This window comes from Asterias amurensis, chromosome 21, assembly GCF_032118995.1.
Source record: "Asterias amurensis chromosome 21, ASM3211899v1".
Classification (NCBI taxonomy): domain Eukaryota; kingdom Metazoa; phylum Echinodermata; class Asteroidea; order Forcipulatida; family Asteriidae; genus Asterias; species Asterias amurensis.
Genome location: NC_092668.1, coordinates 10,601,960 through 10,622,952, shown reverse-complemented (window position 1 = coordinate 10,622,952; position 20,993 = coordinate 10,601,960). Strand labels below are relative to the sequence as shown.

At 40.5% G+C, this 20,993-nt stretch overlaps 1 protein-coding gene across 1 annotated transcript; it reads left to right on the top strand.

The window, feature by feature from the left end:
- The first annotated feature begins 79 nt into the window (after positions 1 to 79).
- Positions 80 to 20,081, top strand: LOC139952842 (calcium-activated chloride channel regulator 3A-1-like). Its single transcript, XM_071952098.1, has 16 exons — positions 80 to 547; positions 2,695 to 2,869; positions 3,457 to 3,748; positions 4,690 to 4,822; positions 5,879 to 6,053; positions 6,976 to 7,108; positions 8,357 to 8,472; positions 9,609 to 9,836; positions 11,032 to 11,248; positions 11,661 to 11,770; positions 12,032 to 12,152; positions 12,982 to 13,097; positions 13,769 to 14,048; positions 15,453 to 15,644; positions 16,756 to 17,004; positions 18,667 to 20,081. Exons 2-16 carry the CDS (start codon positions 2,705 to 2,707, stop codon positions 19,143 to 19,145), a joined length of 3,006 nt encoding a protein of 1,001 aa, XP_071808199.1. The 5' UTR covers positions 80 to 547; positions 2,695 to 2,704; the 3' UTR covers positions 19,146 to 20,081.
- The last annotated feature ends 912 nt before the right edge of the window (positions 20,082 to 20,993 follow it).

Here is a 20,993-nt window from a genome sequence, read left to right as displayed (position 1 = left end):
TTTAATTCTCCAAAATATAATGTGTATATACAAAAGCAATAACAAAGCTGTTGTTATGATTTTAATGCACTGGATACCTATGGTAGCTGTCATAGACCAGTCTCTTCTTAAATCACATACCCGTGAAAATTTTAACTCATTTGGTCGTCGAAGTTGTAAGAAAATAATGGAAGAAAAAAATACTGTTAAATTTGTCAATGAATGATTTATGTTATGTTCAGCTATGTGGAGAATTATTGATCAAATATTGTTTTGTTATTGGCGTAGGTGTTGATTGTCTATTACTATGTTTGGCTGGCCAACCCCATACTTGGACCCATTTTGTATTTACTGACTACCTTTGTTATAGCAGTGCCCCTTGGGTTAGTACGTTCTACTCGAGGTTGATGTCAAGGTAACGTACCTGTATACAGTTCAAAGAGCGAGTTTAATGTCACCGGACAATTCTTTATATGTTAAAAGACAAACTCTAATGCAACATCAAGCATACTGGACATCTGTGTGACATTTGGGCTCAGGTTGGTTTGTGCCAAGCAAAGATTTTCAGGTAAGAACTGCACAGTTTTAAAGTTAAAACACATCAATGCTTTTTGGAAGAATAAATGAACTAAAATTATTATTACAGTTTTGTTTGTGGGGGCGGGGGCGGGTGTGGTTTGCCTCTTAACACTGAGGTGTAGTAAGTACTGTAAGCTCAGCCAATGTTTTGTGAGAAAAAAAACACGGGCTTATCACACTGATGGGTTTCGAACCCACAAGCTTTGCCAAGCTTGAACATTATCTTGCCTCCAGACCACCCAGCTAGCCCGGTGGCTATACGACAGTTTAAATCCTGTAAATGTAAACTTTTACTGCACAATTCATTTTAATTTGTTTTGATTTGTCCAAACACTTATATATGTTTAGCTCATTCTTTTGTATAGGCCTAACTCTAATTAGCACCTTAGAACTGGTCTCCATAATGAATACGTTGCTTTATAAATGTATATATATTCTTATGTTTCAAGAGATTGGAAAGCAACATCTTAATAGAAAATGGTTCAACACGGAGGCAGGATTTGGAGGGCTTTCAAATGATATTTTGGAGCATGTGATCTGTATATGCCCCAACCTTTATAGAAACTTTTCGCAATTTTGAGTTAAAGGAACACATCGCCTTGGATCGGACGAGTTGGTCGATTAAAAGCGTTTGAAACCGTTTGTTATGAAATGCATATGGTTAGAAAGATGTTATAAAAGTAGAATATAATGATCCACACAAGTATCACTCGAAATGGCACGGTTTTCCTTTTACGTCGCGAACTATCACGGTTGGCCATTTATGGGAGTCAAAATTTTGACTCCCATAAATGGCCGACCGTGTTAGTCGTCAGGGTAAAAAGAAAACCACGCAATTTCGAGGCATGTTTGTGTAGATCATTGTATTCTACTTTTACAATATCTTTCTAACCATACACATTTTACAACAAACAGTTACAGAACGCTTCTCAAAGACCAACTCGACCGATCCATGGCAACGTGTTCCTTTAAGGACTCATTCAAGTTGATTGTGAGTGACGTCGCGGAGTCCGAATGGGCGCCGCCATCTTTGGCTGGAGTAGGCCTACTATACGCATCGTACACCAGTTGACATATCACAGACATACACCAGTATTAACGTCCAAAAGTTCCCTCAATAGCGTAATCATCAAATTGATAAAAAATGTTTTATCGTCATACGACAAGATCTATGACTATTTTTTTTAGTTTTGAAGGCACATGGACACCTCTGGTGTTTGTCAAAGACCAGGGCCCAATTTCATGGCTCTGCTCACCGTAAGCACAGAATCGGCGCTTACGGAAGCAGGGAATAATTCTGTGCTTACGGCAAGCGTATTTCACGGGTTAGCGGCAAATTTCGGCTTCTGCGCGTGCGTACGCCGCGTTTTTAGGGATTCTACCACAGACATAAAGAACCTTCGTTATGTAAGAACCTTCTTTATGTGAGAACCTTCTTTATGTCTGTGGATTCTACGCTTACAAGGCCAGCGCAGAAATTCGGCGCTTGCACGTAAGCGGGGAATCGTGATCGTAAGCGCATAATCCGGCGGTAAGCAGAGCCATGAAATTGGGCCCAGTATTCTCACTTGGTGTATCACAACACCCAATAGGCCTATGCATAAAATAACAAAACTTTGGACCCAATTGGTCATCGATGTTGCAACAGAACCATGACAGAAAAACACCCTTTTTGCACATGTGTGCTTTCAGGGCCTAAAAAGGCTTCAGGCCTGAAGTCAGTCAATATTTGATCGAGACATTACTTCTTTCTCAAAAAATTCGTTACTTCAGAGGTAGCCGTTTATCACAATGTTGTATACTAACAACAGCTCCCCATTGCTCGTATCCAGGGCCCAGTTTCATAGCGCTGCTTAACGGTAAGCAAATTTGCGTGCTTACTGTAGCAGAAAAAATTGGGCGGCCATATTGCGTGTTTACCGTGGGTTTGTACTGTGACGTCATTTATTTTCGTGCGGTAAGCACCGGAAGGTTAGCTTGCAGCGCTATGAAATATAAATTGCACAGTAAGCACAAAACCGGCCGCTAAGCAGCGCTATGAAATTGGGCCCTGTTTGTATTAAAAAAATACTTTTGATTAATTACCAATAGTGTCCAGTGCCTTTATGAGTTTTCTTCAACCTTTTCCGTATACAGTATCCTAACCATGGACACCACTCTGCTAGCCTTGCTGCTACTCTTCGCAGTGCAAAGCGTAGTCTCTCTCACCAGGCCCAACTTTATAACACTTAAAGACAACGGTTACACTGGCATCACGGTAGCAATCCACAATCAAGTGATGGAAGACGAACAACTTATTCAGCGTCTAAAGGTTTGTGTATACCCATCCTAAGTAGGGTTTGAAATTGGCATGGTGGGGATACGATGTGGAAAGGTTTGCAGTATTACCATGTAATGACTATCTGTAATTAGTTGGGGTGGTTCTGAAAAGAACCGTTGGTTTCAACTTGACGTTTTGATCAGTATGCTCTGATCCTCTTCTGGAGAAAGCGGTTCTTTTCAGAACCACCCCAACTCATTGAAAGATAATCATTACATGGTGTTACTGCAAACTTTTACCATATTATACACATGCAGTATTTCTTAGAATCCGTACAATCGTGCTGTGTACTCTTCAAGTTTGTTTGTCCCACTGTTAAGGTGTTTTGCTGTTGTTTGTTTCCGTCGTGTGCTCGGAAGAATGGCGTGACACTCTTAGCCAATCCCTCTTCACTTCAGGGCATACACATTTTCCCTTTCAATAACAAAAGGCCGTAACAACAAAATGGCTTTCCTTACCCAAAAACATTCAACACAGAAAATTAGTTAGACCCCCTCAGGACCCTGCATCCGGGTCAATTTTGACCCAGGAAAGATTGGTGAAATTTTAGTTCAATTCTCAATTCAAACTGCCAACAGGATATGTTTACGGAAGGCTCCAAGTATTTGTACGAAGCAACACGAAACAGGGCCTACTTCAAGGAGGTAACCATCCTAGTTCCGAAGACGTGGTCTTCAAAACCTGAGTACGAACTTCCCGGTGGTATAACATTCGACAATGCTGATGTGATTGTGGCCCCGCCCAATCCACGCTGGGCGCCTTTACAGTACACTAAGCAATACGAAGGCTGTGGGAAACAGGGCGTTCACATTCATTTCATGGACGCTTTTCTGACTGACCCAAACACTGAGCTGTACTACGGCCCACTAGGTGAGTGAACCATGTGACTTAAATACGCCTCTCTTAACATTCATGCATGACGTCATAATTCTTCGCCAAAATGAGGCTAAGAGCGTACGTCATGGCCTAGTGTTGGGTTAGCAATGTGACGTACCTCATGCATAACTATTAAGAGAGGCGTACTGATAGCTTAGATCTACAAGTGGTCAATGTTATATACAAAATATTACCCGAAAACAGAGCAAATTGTTTAGATGTTAATGAGATCAATTCAAGTCATGATCACTCTCAAAAGGCTGACTTACAACAAACTTCAAATAAGTAAACTCCCTAAGAATTCCCAGGTCATGGATTTTTAAAAGACTTCAGGCCTGACGCCATTAATATCCATTTTAAAGCACACGTATTTGTGAAACAAGGGTGTTTTCTGCCTTTTTGTTGTTGCAACTGTGATGACCAGTTGAGTCAAAATGTTGACATGTTTGTTATCGTATGCATGTGTTGGGATACTCCAATTGAGAATACTGGTCTTTGACAATAAGCAAAGGTGCCCACTACCTTTAACCTTGAGAAGTTATGAGTTTTGCAATGATCTTAAAGACAGTGGACACTGTGTATCTCAACATATGCATAAAATAACAAACCTGTGAAAATTTGAATTCGATTGGTCGTCGGAGTTGCGAGATAACTATGAAAGAAAAAAACACCCTTGTCACATGAAGTTGTGTGCTTTCAGATGCTTGATTTCGAGACCTCAAATTCTAAACTTGAGGTCTCGAAATCAAATTCGTGGACAATTATTTTTTTCTCGAAAACTACTTCACTTCAGAGGGAGCCATTTCTTAATATGTTTTATACTATCAACATCTCTCCATTACTCGTTACCAAGTGAGGTTTTATGCTAATAATTATTTTGAGTAATTGCCAATAGTGTTCACTGCCTTTAAAATGTGTTTATTTTCTTCTCGCAGGTCGCACATTCGTTCACGAGTGGGGTCACTTTCGCTGGGGACTCTTTGATGAATATGCTGATCCAGTTGGCGATCCCGATAACTACCAAGAATTCTATTTCTCGCCATCGACCGAAAGATTTGAAGGGGTGAGGTATGTATGGTCTTTATTTATAACTTTATCATCTTAGAGTATAACAGCATTCTTATAGGTAGTCAGCAATGCAGACCGCTGTTGATAGCACAAAACATCGCGAGGAACGGCTCCCTCTGAAGTATCATGTACTTTTTGAGATAGAGGTAGTCTTTGCTCAAATATTAAAGGAGGGTTACAGAAGAAACAAATCGTGAAGATCACAGATTTACATCAAACTTACATGGTCTAATAATGATGACAGTAGAAAACATCCCTTGAAATCTTTCTTTCTGAAGTGTTGTATTTATGAGAGTTAATTAAAACCAATTTCCCGTTTGTAGTTTATCGCTCAGTGAGCTTCTTATTCATTATTTAACATCAACGTTTACAAAAATTGTGTAATCGTTGTTTTCACTATATTTTCGTTACCCAGATGACCGATCGATCTCAAACTTCTACAGGTTTGTCAGAATATGTATATGGTGGATTACATAAAGTGCTTACACTGCCAGCAACTGTTTCGTTAGCAACAACAATTTTTTTTACTCTTCAATTCTGTAATGTTCTTCAGACCTGAAGGTTTTTTTTCTTCCATTTTTTCTGTTGCAAAATATGGAAATCAAAGTGGCATGTTTTGATAAACCGGAACTGCATGCCTTTTATTATTTAAAGACAGTGTCCACTATTGGTAATTGTCAAAGGCCAGTCTTCTCACCTGGTGTATCTCAACATATGCATAAAATAACAAACATTAAAAAATTTGAGCTCAATCGGTCATCGAAGTTGCGAGATAATAATGAAAAAAAAACAAAAAAAAAACATTGTCACACAAAATTGTGTGCTTTTTTGATGCTTAATTTTGAGACCCCAAACTCTAAATCTAAGTTCTCGAATCAAATTCGTCAAAAATTACTTCTTTCTCGAAAACTATACGTAACTTCAGAGGGTGCCGTTTCTCACAACAGGTCCCCATTACTCGTTAAAGTAAGTTTTTATGCTAAACATTATTTGGAGTATATACCAAAACTGTCCACTGCCTTTTGAAATACTGTGCAATCATCTGTTTTCATCTAGATGTTCCTACGGTCACACTGGCCAGCCACTTATTTTTCTCCCTGAGAGTCTGGCATATCGACACTGCGCTGGCAACTCGTATATAGGCTACGAGGATGGGTGCGTCTTCTATTTATCCAGGGAGCAAAAAAAAGTCACTGCATCCATTATGTACAGCACATACCCTCTCGAGGAAGTAAGTATTTGAACAATATAAACTACGAGAAGCTTCTTAATTTTCTATACAAATTTATCGTCTCGTTTTTTTTTTTTTGCCATGTGAAAAAGTTGTTAAAGTATGGTCGTCATAGGAGATAATAATGGGACTTTGCAGCTTGGCATGATAATCTGTCTCCCGGGGGTTTCTGTTGCCCACCCGACCCCCTTTGGTGAAATATGAACAGTTGTTGTTTGATAGCGCCCTCTTTAGAATGAACCTCCTACAGTCAACTTTAGTTTCAGCTCGGCCCCAGCGGCCAGGTCTATTTAAGGACCGCAGGGATGGGCTAATTAATTATGCACAGATTCTTGTTATGAAAGTACCTCATGCATGCAGCGTGAGTTTGTGTGAGTGTGATGCATGATTGGACTGAGCGTTAACCAATGACCGTGGTTGAAACGTTTGCCAAGTGCCTTTGGTTAAGGCAAGGTGCTGGGGCCGAGCGAACATAGGGGACATAAATTATCTCCCCATATATGACACCAGTTGGCCAACATTCTAAATCCACGGAATTTTTCATTTTTCATCCGAAACATAATGAAGTAAGAAACATAATGAAGTAATGAAATTCCGTTTATTTCTATTTCTTGCAGTTCTGGTCCATGCTGTTCTTGCATATACCCTGATGTCATCTCTCCATCTTCTTCTCTGTCTACCTCTTTCCTTTTTCCCTGTCCTTGGTTGCCAATCCACTATTCTTGTTGTTCATCTCTTGTCATTTCTTGGGACAGTGTGACACTGCCCGAAAACATGACCAAGCCCATCGCCATGTTTTATTGTCCTTATGATGTCTCTAACTCCAATTTTCTTTCGCATTTCTATGCATTTAATCCTGTCTCTATAGTTGAGATATGTAGCATTTGTCTCTATTAATAAATTTAATTTTGTTTTCTCACAGATAACTAAATTTTGTGACGTCGATGGGCAAGATGAACCCAGTTACCATAACAGAGAAGCCCCGAACAAACACAATCGCCTATGCTCAAGGAGAAGCAGCTGGGAGATCTTAAAGGAACACGAAGATTTCAGTAGTGAGTCACATGTAGTTAATTATAGGCACTGCTGTCGATTTCACCAAACTCTTCCTTATGCTAGGAGTCCACTGGACCAGCGCCAGTTGGTGCCAGTTTGCGCCAATGCAATTTATTGTGGCGCCTAGTGTCGCCAATAAAAAGGTGCCTAGTGGCGTGTAGTGGCTCAAACTGCCCCGCAACTTGCTCATGGTGGCCCGTAACGGGACCAAATTTAAATGTGGCGGCTAGAAAATTTCAAAATGTTTGAAATTTTCGTCGCGCTACTTGCATCGAGCAATCAGCGCCAAGTGTCCGCCCCAAGTGGCACCAAATGGCGCGAACATATCGCCCTTTGGCGCAAACTAATCACCAAGTGGCGCAAAGTAGCCGTCAATTGGCGCGAATGGCGCCAACAGGGTGAATTTTGGAATCAAATGGCCCTGTAACGGCGCGAACTGGCGCAACATTTTGGAGCAAGCCGGGTGGCATTAGGCGCACGCCATATGGCACCCAGTTAATTCCACTTTGCGACACATGCCGAGCGGACATTAACTCGGCGCCACAGCGAGCCACTACGCGCCAATCACATAATCTTTGGCGCGAACTGGCACCAACTGGCGCTGGCCCAGTGGACTCCTAGCATAACTTAGGACTAATCTTAGGACTTAGGACGAGTAAGGTTCCGTATTCAAAGACGTAGGACGCATTGTACCCATCGTAAGTTAGGACGGGTTACTCGTCATAACTCGAGGTAGGATTAATCTTAGCGTTTCGTGAAATCGGCTGCAGGACACTTTTGGTCATGCATAAAGTGAATAATCTGCGAAAACAATGAGTCAATTGGTCATCAAAGTTGCAAGAGAATAGTGAAACAAAAAAACCAATTATTGTGTTGTCAGATGCCTCAAGAAGGCTTCAGGCCTCAAGTCTTTTAATATTTATTTGAGAAATTACCTGGTATTCTTAAAAACTATGTTACTCAACAGGGAGCAGAATGTTTTATAATAAACAGCTCTCCATAACTCGTTACCAAGTAAGTTGTTATGCTAAAAACATCTGAGTAATTACCGATAGTGTCCACTGCCTTTAAGAGGGAGTCGTTTCTCACAATGTATTATATTATCAACAGGTCTCAGTTTCACGTTAAATTTTCATGCTAACGATTATTTTGAGTACTGACAAAAATTGTCTAGTAACTGTAAAAAAGAAATGTTATAGCTCTTCTTTCCCTTGTAACCACTGCTTTGCTTTTACCACTAACCTCAGATGGTAGCAACCCTGCAACTGAGATAGGTGACCAAGCTCTCGTACCGGCCTTTACTATCGTTCAGCATAGAGAAGCCCATGTGGTTCTTCTCCTAGATACATCAGGAAGCATGAAGGTACAGTTTACCGCAAAATGATTGTTTTAAGTAAGAAGTAACTGTAAACACTAAGTATTAAATTTGCGGGTATACAACCATGTTAATTTTTTTGAGGAAGTGTTGGCTCTGATAAGAGCCGACATGGTCTCGACGTTTCGAACAGTATTTAAAGAGAAATGACGACCAGGGTATACTGTTCGAAACGTCGAAACCACAACGGCTCTTATGAGAGCCAACACTCCCTATCAAACAATATACTTAATAATTATAACAATTTGGGGGGGGGGGGGGGGCTAATCGTCCTTACTCGCAGCTAAGAGCTGAATTGCGACGGACGCGGCTACAACCTGTTCGAGAAGCAGGCATGCAAGGGCGCATTCAGCTGCCAGCCACATCAACCCATTATGACCACGGAGCACAGCCTAGATCGAAAGTGTCTGATTTTTTCCTGAGGGAGGAAAACCGGATAGTCTGGAAAACCCTCGTGGCACAGCACCAACGCACATCTCAACTCACATATGGCCCCGACCGGGAATCGAACCGGGGTCACCTTGGTGAGAGGCGAGCGCTTTACGCACAAGCCAACCGAGCCAACCGTGCCATACTTGTACATGGTTGTACCCGCAAATTTACTATTTAGTATTTATAGTTACTTTTTTTTGTTCACACCATGCAAAGCTTCAAACACCATTAATTATGGTTTCAAATGTTTTGTAAATTAATGTTGTATCAGGCTGGAGATTAATGATTAATAGGGTATCAGAGAAAGCACTTTTTTGTAATTATATGTTTTGAACAAAGTACAAATGTGCCAAGTTTCATGACACTTTGGAACGCTAGGTGGCAGCAGACTACCAGGTAAATAGACCTTATCGCAAATACCAATGCGCAAGCGCAGACTGTTGAATGAGGTGCATTTTGGGATAGATATGAATCAAATTTTGCTACCAGCTAGACCACAATGCACCTAATTCCAAGCTTTACGCGCGCGCCCCAGTATTTGCGAAAAGGTCTATGTCAATTGTTTACGTCGTTATGTGCACGCGCAAATTACCGAGAACAACGTTTTTACCTGGTAAGTCTGCTGCCACCAAGCGTCCCCTTATTATCCGTTTCTGATATTGTTATTCTCTGTTTCATGGTTTGTCTTGAAGAACGACCAGAAGTTCCTGAAGATGATAAGCTCGTCTGCCAACTTCCTTTCCTCTATCGTTATCGATGGGAGTTCGGTGGGTATCGTAGAATTCAACTTTCAGGCTTTTAAACTCAAAGAGTTGACAGCTATTACTTCAGATTCTGACCGTGATGGGCTGCTGCTAGCTCTGCCGGATAAAGCCAACGGCTGGACAGCCATCGGAGATGGTCTTGTGAAAGCAATCGAGGTGGGCTACTCCTTGGAATAATTTATTATTAAAAAACACATAAAGAATGGGCTTCACTGTTCATGGAATGCCATGTCAAAATAAAGTCGTCTTTTACTGAAATACGTAGGATTTTACGGAATGAAACAACATTTCCGGTAATTTTGCTGCACGCAAAAAAACAAAAAAACAAAAACAAAACAAAAAAACGCATGCCTGCAGCAACATTACCGTATTTTTTTTTCATTCCGTAAAATATTAAGTCCTTTGACGTGGGTTTCTACATCTGTACACGGTGGTGGCTGGAATATTAATATGTACTTACTTGTACTTTGTTGTGTCTAGGTGTTGGGCAAGTGTGCTTGATTATTAGCATTTACGGAAAGTCCGTAAAAAACGTCGTACTTTTACTTCGTGGAGTCCCGCAAGTTCACGAACATTTTTAACAGAATAATTTGGGATTCTGTAACAGTTTGACCCATCTCCGGATCATTTTGGACACAAAGTCCGGGTCACACTGACCTATAAATGGATCAGGACCAATAGACCCGGTTTCAACAAATTCCAGGTCATACTGACACAGATATGGATCCGCAGGACCAGGATTGAACATATTGCAGGTCATTCTGACTCCAAAATGGATCAGAACCCACAGGACCCTGGATCTGGGTAAAATCTGAGTTGTTTGATAATCTCAGATTCTGTTAAAGTCGGATAAATCTCTGCATCAATTTTGATACAGATTCCGGTTCATATTGACCAAGAAATGGATCAGGACCAATGGACCTGGAATCATCAGATCCGGAGCATACAGAATCAGAAATGGATCAGGATCCGTATCTGTTAGCTACTATGGGTGCGTTCGTGTAGCTTCCCTGGGTCGACCCCGGTCAGCCCCGGTACGTTCGATTAGCGTTGACGGGGCTCACCCGGGTCAGCCCCCAGTGCCCTGCTTGTGGATTGGGTCACTTCGGGGTGACCCGAGGTGCATGCCGTCACCACGAGAGGGCTAGTGTGATCGTTCGATTAGCTCTTGTCAGGGGCTCACCCGAGTGAGCACTGCGGGGTCGACCCAGGGAAGCTTATCGAACGCACCCTGTGTACACTCTACTGGTGGATATCCAGCACAGGAACACACAGGACCCAATAATCTGGATCAATTCTGACCCAAGAAGTGTTTTGATTGTAGTTTTATTTCTTGTTTCCTATCATTAAGGTATTATCCAGGGGTTCCCAAGACCCCAAAGGTGGTATCATTATGCTCATCAGTGACGGTGAGGAGAAACACGGAGACGAAAGCAACCCAAATCCTCACGATCTTCCCTATGTGGCTGATGTCATGGATGACGTCATTAACTCTGGCGTCATCGTCGACACGTTAGCCTTTTCTCAAGGCGCTTCTACCTTACTCCCTAGTATTTCAAAGGCAACAGGTGATAATAACCATCCAGACTTACACCAATAAAAAAAAACATGGTTAAAATTTTTCCTATTATTTGAAAAAAAATTTATTGGCTTGGGTTTGTTTTGGGAAATACTGTTTAAATAATGTATTATTATTATTATTATCTGGGCCCAAATTCAAGTAGCTTAAAACAACATAATTATGCTTACCAAAATAAGGTAACCAGCGAAACTACCATGCCACATGTAGAATTTGTGACTGGTATCCTGTCCAGTTCTGCTAAGCAGAACATTTTAAAGCAATATTTTCTGCTTAATAAGCAGCTCTATGAAAAATATCTTCACAATAAGAAAGAAAGAGACAGGTTGGTTATTAAGGATAGTCTCGCGTGCCGATTAATTATGCCTGTCCTAAAAATGTGCAACTGTTTTTCTTTCGAGGTGGTAAAACTTTTTTCTACTCAAACGAGCCTGGATCGAATACACTGTATGACGCCTTTGCTGCAACAATGGGGAGAGGTGACGTCATCGACGCAGATAAACGTGTGCAGGTAGTCAAACATTTTGTATATTTTTTTTAGGGAGTGATTTCATTATTATATTATATATATACATTTATAGGCTAAATTAATTCTCAACTTCTGTGTTTGAAAACGAAGTCATGGCTGTAAAATTCATTTTATATTCGGTTGCCATAAAATGAAATTGACGAAAACAAATTTCGATTTTGTCAGTGAATTTGGGCACTTCAATTGACAGTGGGTTTATTTAAATTCCGATAATTGAAAGTCCTCACGTTTTGTTTGAAATAGCTGACTGGTACGTCTTGGTCATTAGCAAGTAGCGAGGAAAGGGATGGCAGCTTTTTCATGGATACCACCCTGGGAAGGAGGACGGAGTTCAGCTTTTCTTGGACCAAACAGAATGTGCGAGGCAAGTCTATCAATATTTTGGTTTTTACCCATACACTGATGTGTGTTAACACTGTATACTCAGTACTTTTCTGAGTCCTGTGAAAAAAAAAAAAGAAACAGGCATGTTACTCGGATGGGATTCGAACCCACGTTCCTTGCATTTCTAGAGCAGTGTCTTACCTACTAGACTACCGAGGTTGCTCGGTAGCTAGAGGCAGTTCGAATCCTATGTTGATGTTTGTTAAAAAATTTAATGTTATTTTGGCGTTATATTATGTTACCTTTGCTTAGTAGCACATGACTACAAAAGCCAAGGAATAGTACAAGTACGAGTACCATGTACTGTAGGGAATGGGGGCAATATAAATCAATGCAATATTACTATTATCAAAATAGTACAACAGTAGCAGTCGAGGAGAAGGAGTGACTACGAGTGCTACATCATTGTCTATGTGAGACTTTTGAACTCTAGGTGGCAGCAGACTTACAAGGTAAAATTTCATTGCACGTCGTTCTGAGGGAGCCATCGATCTCAAGTATAATGGAGATCAACGGAGCACGCACAAATAACCAAGAGCAAAGAATCTACCTGGTAAAAGTCTGCTTCAACCTGCCGTCCAAAAAGTCACATTTTAAGGCACGTGGTTTTATTAGTCATAGGCCATTTTTCGAAACCAAGGCATTGGCTTTGGATTCGGCTCAGGCTCGCTTTTCCCCGCGGTTGTTTTGACAATTTGCGAGTGCTTTGCGTACACAGGGGCTTCTCAGGGGTTCAGACGGGAGGATGAAGCTGAAGCCGTGGTTTCGAAAAGGGCCATAATTTCTTGAATGTTACTTCTTATTTACAGGTATCGATGTAACAATCACGACCCCTAGTGGGAGCTTGATCGACTCGTCTTATGAAGGTTATGGCGTCGATACATCATTCAGGATTCTCACAGTAAAGATCAAAGACATAGCAGAGGTAAGACTTACAAAGCAACAAGTAGAACTTAAGTCTTTGCATGATGAAGGAAATTGGAGTGCGTTTTGGCGACCCCAACTAGAAACAGTGGTCATCGGTTGAGCGTTTTCGCGTCTTCGGTTGAGTGCGGTGACGATGCTGTTCAGACCAACCGGTAACCGAGTTGTTAAGTCGGTTGGCCTTTGGTTGGGGTTCACTTCAGACCCGGGAGTTTTTGCACTGCTAAGGTCAGTTTGGCTTTTTGTACTGGTTGGTATTACCATTATTCATTGTGCTTTAAAGACACTGGACAATATAATTGATTGTCAAAGACCAGTCTCATCACTTGGTGTATCTCAGCATATGCATAAAATTACAAACCTGTGGATATTTGAGCTCAATCGGTCGTCGAATTTGCGAGATAATCATGAAAGGAAATACACACTTGTAACACGAAATTGTGCGCGTTAAGATGTTTGATTTTGATACCTCAAATTCTAAATCTGAGGTCTCGAAATCAAATTCGCGAAATATTACTTCTTTCTCGAAAACTATGTCACTTCAGAGGGAGCCGTTTCTCACAATGTTTTATACCATCAATCTCTCCTCATTACTCGTCACCAAGTAAGGTTTCGTGTTAATAAGTATTTTGAGTAATTACCAATAGTGTCCACTGCCTTTCATAATCCTAGGCAGGTTCGTGGAGATACACAGTTTCGAATCGGTACACTCAGATACAAGAGATTGCAATCTCCATCTCTTCACATCCGGCGAGTGATGACGTCGACCCCATTGTCGTGACGTCAGAGTTGAGCGGCTCCGTCACGGACTTTGCCAACGGGGAGCCACTGACTGCGTTTGCCGAGATCAGGCAGGGGTTCAGCCCGATGATCTACGCCAATGTCTGGGCGACCATCGAGAGACCGGCTGGCTACGATCCGGTCAGGCTCAGACTGCTGGACAACGGAGCAGGTATTTGACGTCGTATTAATAGCATTTGCGGTAACATCATTCTTTAGAGAACTGTCTTGCTAAAAAATAAAATCTACATGGCAAATAGACACACACATCGTGTTAAGGCGAACATATATTGATACCTCACCATTAAATGCCTCAAATCCTACATAGCATTATAACAAGTTCGGCATTTTCTGTTGTCACCGTTTACTTGGACAAAGGGCTCTCAAATGAATCACAATTTTGTTCTGAATGTAGCTCTCATGAAAAGATGACTTGAATCACAAATTTGACATGATTACGCAAAAATGTACTAATCATCAGTAGCCTAACTGAATTTTATTTACATTTTTCTAGTGAGTTTTTGTTAATCTGGAGAAGGTGGTTCGAATACCACTCCATTTTGTCTTTGTTTAAACTCAAACTACTTTAAAGGGAAGGTACACGTTTGGTAATTACTCAAAACAAATATTAACTTAAAAACTGACTCGGTAACGAGCATTGGAGAGATGCTGATAGTAAAAAACATTGTGGGAAGTGACTCCCTCTGAAGTAACATAGTTTTTGAGAAAGAGGTAATTTCTCACTAAAATAATAAAAGACTTCCAGCTGAAGTCTGTTATTCTTATCTGAAAGCACACAAATTCGTCCAACAAGGGTGCTTTTTCTTTCATCATTTTCTCGCAACTTCGATGACCAATTGAGCCCAAATTTTCACAGGCTTGCTACGTTATGGTTATGATGGGATTCACAAAGTGAGAAGACTGGTCTTTGACAACTACCAAACGTGTACCCTCCCTTTGAAGTTACCCAGTCAGTTTCCCCTCATGGTATATTAATATTGATATAAAATAAGTTGCAAGGGAACAAAATAATAATACGAGGGAACAAAGTAACAGTTCGAGGGAACATAATCATTATAGAAAATACTTTTGGGCGCCGTTGTTTTACTCCCTTTGTAGTCGTACAAAACTGGCTTGCTTCATATACTACCATTAGGCAAAACACATAAACCAGCCGTCAAACCAGCATGTGAAAATTTGAGCTTAATTGGTCATCGAAGTTGCGAGAAAATGAATCTACCCTTGTTAGACGAATTTGTGTGCTTTCAGATAGAAACAAAAGGATCTGGCTAGATGTCTTTAATTATTTAGTGAGAAATTTCCTCTTTCTCAAAATCTATGCTACTTCAGAGGGAGCCGTTTCTCACAATGTTTTATACTATCAACAGCTCTCCAATGCTCGTTACCAAGTCAGTTTTTAAGTTAATATTTGTTTTGAGTAATTACCAATTACCAAAAGTTTGTATATACTCAGCGCCTTGAGTTCCTTGTTTGGTAGATACGTGCGCTGTATTAGACTTCGATATTATTACTACCCTCCCTTTAAACAAGTAATTCATTTCTTTATCATCTTCAGGAGCGGACATCACTAAGAATGACGGAGTTTACTCTAGAACCTTTACTGAGTTTTCCGGTGTGGGTTACTATGGTATACGGATTGACGTGGATAACAATGACGGCGATGCGATCATCATCGATTCGACTACAGCCTTCTCTAAGGCTCGACCTATTGTGGACCCCGATCAGGCCTTCAACCTTCCTGCAATAGGTCAGGAAAATATGTTTTTCTTAAAACCACTTGCCAACAAACTTATTAATTCGTTTACACAGCGTGATGCAATCGCTCACCTCTTGAGTATCCGTTGTTAATGAAACAGTCGGTACTCCGCCTTTGTCTTTAAAAAAATATATCATCCCCCCCCCCAAGTTCTATAAATACACTCACCCAAAGAGCATGCCACTGGTCTGGTAACCATGTGGGCCCTTCGAAAAAACAAACCATCAACGACCAATAATCACAGAATTGCCAGTTAGTTTACCTGGGTGTTATCAGCCGTTACGGAACCAAACTACAGGAGACAGAAATGGTTAATGTGAGACTTTTGAGACACTTGGTGGCAGCAGACTTACCGGTTAAAATCCATTGTTATCGGTAATGACCGGATGTGTGCATGCTCAGAACTATGGAAAAACAATGAAATTGTATTTATCTTGTAAGTCTGCTGCCACCTTGCGTTCCAAAGTCTCCCATTCGATTTAGTCCAAACAGCCTACATGTAACGGTTTTTGTGTGTTCGCCACAAAACGTATTACATGCTAATATCAAAACGGACATCAAGAAGTGGGTAGCCTTGCTCAAGGCAGTCGAATTAATCACTCCGAAAAAAGACCGCCGTTGTATAAAAACCCACACGTGTTCACTGTGCGTAAAATGTGTGTAACCACAACGCACGACACGATGCCCCCGTACACTATCCGCATCGTCGGCCGTCGACGGCCTCCGCATGCGGTTAGTGGTACGAGTGCGGATGACTTATGTGCACAGTCGTACGATGTGACAGTGTGTTTACGGTGGGTCGTGCGGTGTGATTACACGCACCACACACAGTGTATACGGGTGGGTTAACAGCGGCGTCTTTTTGAAGCGAATATTTAATTACGACCTCTTTCCAAAATGATTTTGATTTTGATTCTGATTTTGTCAGGAGGCATAATGTCCCTTTGATTGTTGTGTATTTTCAAAACAAGTTTTCAGTGGTTGCCCGGTGTTCAACTTCGACTGACCCACCTCGACTGGTTATAACCTTACCAGTCCCTCTTTTCCTTCTCTTCATGCCTGCTTCGCTTGTTTATCCTCTCCTGTTTCCACCCCCCAACAGGCGGTGTCAAGATCCCATTTCCCGGGGCTCAACCTGAAGAGCCAACCGGCCGACCAGCACCGTCCTTCAGCCGCGGAACCTCCGGAGGATCCAGCTACGTTGAGGAGCTCCCCGCGGGGTTCACGCCGGGGGGCGATTACTTTCCACCCGATGACGTGCTTGATCTGCGTGTCAAAGAGACAGTGTTCAGTAAGAGCACTGTGGTACTCACTTGGACTGCACCGGGGGACGATCTCGACAATGGAGCAGGTACTTGAAAAACAATTATCTGAAGTCTTGTTTAATGTTTCTTCTTCATGAGTGAAAAATCATTCGGAGCAATGAGTTAATTGTTTTATGCCAGGGGGGGGGGGGGGGGGGCACTGGCTGCAAAACCACAACCCTGGACTGCTCACTACACATTAAGAAATTAAAACTTCGCATACCGGTTTCTAAATTGAGACTAAACTGACGAGTGTCAGACCATTTAGCTTCTTCCATGGTTAGACCCAGTCGGGAAACAAAAACTACCAAAAATATGATTGCTCACTTGTAAAAGAAAGTGTTTGGGGAACAACGTTTATATGCAACTTGGAGGCAGCCAACTGCAGGGCTTTGGTAACACATGGGCCATTTTTCGAACAATGTCTTACGATCATTATGAACAGTATGTGAATATTCAAACTCGAATATGTTTTTTTTCTCGGAAATTGCATGGAAAACTGGTTGCCCGTAAATTGCCTCATGTGAGATGGGCATTAGACCCCTTTTTATTAGCTGACACTGCTAAGGTCAAACAATGGAACGCACAACTCTCAGCCAATGATAGGTCTCTGTTAATCTAAGTGAGAGCGCTGCTTGTGACGTCATTTACCAAGAGGTTTACTGCGGGTTGCACTATTTCCGAAAAGTTTTGGCAATAGTGCAGAAAAACACCCCGGGTTCGAATCCCGCCAGAGTGCCTTGAGCCTCAGGCTGAACACATTTTTTTGTTTAGGGGGATGGGCGGATTCTCTTTAAAGCAATTATACACTTTCGGTACAGAAAACAAAAATAGTTCACAGATTTACAAACAATTTACAGGGTTTACAGAAGGTAATAGTGGAAGACTTCTCTTGAAATATTAGTCCATGAACTGCTTTACTTTTTGAGAAAACATTAACACAATATCAATTCTCGAAAGCGAGAATTACAGATTTATTTTAAACACATGTCATGACACGGCGAAACGTGCGGTAACAATGGTGGGTTTTCCCGTTATTTTCTTCAATTCAATTCAATTCAATGTTTTACCGACTCCGATGACCGATTGAGCCTAAATTTTCACAGGTTTGTTATTTTATATATAAGTTGTGATACACGAAGTGTAGGACTTGGACAATACTGTTTACCGAAAGTGCATAATGGCTTTAACTTAGATGTACCTACAGGTCTAAAGATCAATCTTTCTCATGTTACAAGAATTTTTATTAATTTATATGAAAAATTAATACAAGTACCATTCAATCAAACAAGGAATTAAACAGTTATAAGCATTGGTTTTCGAAAACTTCTGTCTATATATGATTTCGGGGAATATGATATTGCACAACTACTCGACACTTAAAAACACTGAACACTATTGGTAATTGTCAACGACTAGTCTGTACAGTTGGTGTATTTCAACATATGCATAAAATAACAAACCTGTAAAACTTGAGCCCAATCGGTCGTCGAAGTTGCGATACCGTTGTCGCACAAGTTGTGTGCTTTCTCGCAAACTACGTCCCTTCAAAGGGAGCTGCTTCTCACAATGATTTATACTATCAACATCTCCCCATTACTCGTATTCAAGAAAGTTTTTTCGATAATAATTATTTTGAGTAATTACAAATAGTGTCCACTGACTTTAACAATGTTTATTAATATCATTTTCTTTTGTGAATGGTTCAGCGTCTCTATATGAAATCATCCGTGCCGAGTCAGTCCTTGCATGGCAGAACGACTCGTCCCCAGGGTCTCATCATATTCTAAACTCAACCGACATACTCAACGGAAGCATCTCGACCCCACTTGAATTCGGTAACCTGGAAGAATACACTATCCTTGTCCCCAAACCAAAGGGAGCCAACGTAGTCTCTTACGCATTCGTTCTGCGAGCTTTCGATGATGCTGGTAACCCATCCGGATTCTCCAATGCTGTACAAGCGGTGTTGAGGGAGACTATTCCTCAACCTCCGAGTCAGTTAGGTCTTGCCGCCTGGGAGATAGCGTTGATAGTGATTGGGGCAGTTGTTGCAGCGCTGTTGATAGTGTTGGGTGTGGCTTACCTGATCAAGATTCACAAACGTAAAGAAGTCAATGTGGAAGATACCGTATATGAGGTTAACAAGGAGGAGGGCGCAGGGGGAACAAGTCTTACATACGCTTAGCTTGAGCTTTTACTTAACATTGCGTTACAGCGGATTTAAAGGATGTCCACAGATTTACATTAAACTTACACCGTTTGAAAACAATGATAGAAAGCTTATCATTAAATATTATTAGCTGAGGTGCTGTAGTTTTCAGAAGTTCACAGTGAGTAAAATAGCGAGAATACGTTTTACATGCTAACAATTTTCGTCTTTAGAGACTAAAATTATTTTCTTGACTTGTTTTACTCATTTCTCAAAGACTACAGCACCTCAGCAAGTGATTTTTTTAAGGGGTGCTTTCTATACCATAATTATTTTCAAACTTTGTGAGTTTGAGGTACATATGGACATTGTGTTTTGTGTGCTACAAAAAAGTACCCAGTCCCTTTAACTAAAAATTAAACAAGTTTTACGTCTGATAGAATTGTCGATAGTTTGTTTGATATCATCTTAAAAGATGGGGGAAGAACTGGTGACAAAATAATAGTCAATACTAGTCAAGGCCTATTTGTGTGTCATTGTAGTTTCATATAAATGTTCAAACGACTTCTGCTTTTATTGTGTTTATCAAGATATAGTACATCATCGGGAATCGTACACTGTGTGTTCTCCTTGATGAATTTAGGTAGAGCTGAGTCCATAACTTCTTGTTAAAGGCAATTGACAGTGTTGGTAATTACTCACAATGTGACCGGCTCTACAAAAATGGGTGTTAGGGACAATATAAGTAAATTGAGTTACATACACATTTGAATTGGTGTTAATATAAGCTTTATTTTGGTGTAGGTTTGAACCCTGTGGCATTTTGCGTTCTGGAGATATACTGATATTTGCATATTCATATTTTACAATTTAATGAAAGTGCCTTCAGATATACAGTTTCTTAAACCTAGCAAATTTTAAGGGAAGTTACCTAAAATGTATACAAAAACCTTGTTTTTTCAAAAAAAAGAATTTTAAAATGATATTTCTGTGAATAAATTTCTGTGGAATTATTTATGCAATAGAAGCCAATAAACCAAGAAAGACAAAATCATGTTGTGAAAGTATTTTCAAGATCTCAACATTGAACACCTCTTGAAATGTAATTAGCATATCGTCCCTTGATACCCTTTTTTGCAGAGCGGTAGCATGGTAACGATCAACGGATAGTGGGTGATAGCATAAAACATTTTGAGAAACGGCTTCCTCTGAAGTAACGTACTGAGAAAAAGGTTAATTTCTCAACCAAATATTAAAAGACTTCAGGCCTGAAGTCCTGTAATAGGCACTTTAAAGCACATATGTTTGAAAACAATGGCGTTTTTCTGTCATTGTTCTCTTGCAACTTCGATGACCAATGGAATCCAAATAGTGACATAATATAACAAATAATTATTTTATGCATATGTTTGGTAAAACAAGTGGTATACTGGTCTTTGACAAAATAATTACCAATTGTGTCCAGTGCCTTTTAATAAATCGAGAAATGTTATAGGCCTAGCAATAACAAATATAAGGAAAATCTTTGAACTTATAGTCGGGTTTTTAAAACCTATAAAAAGACAAAAAATTATCTTGCCACCGAAATTTAACGTTAAACAATTTTAGGTGCCACACATCGTGTCCAATTTATATTAAATGAAACTGTAATTTACACATCAATCGCCATGATTAGTCGGGTTTAATAGCAATTTGGTTCACAAATGCAGGCAATCATTAAATTAGTGATTTCCCACTTCTTTGTGCCAAGTTTCGTTGGAGACAAACTCCTGAGCGAATCATGGTTATGTTGTTACAAATTAAATGATTCTGAAATATAAAGCTTATCTGATACGATTTTGTCATAGTCTTCCTTTCTTTTTATTCTGATATAAATAAAAAAAT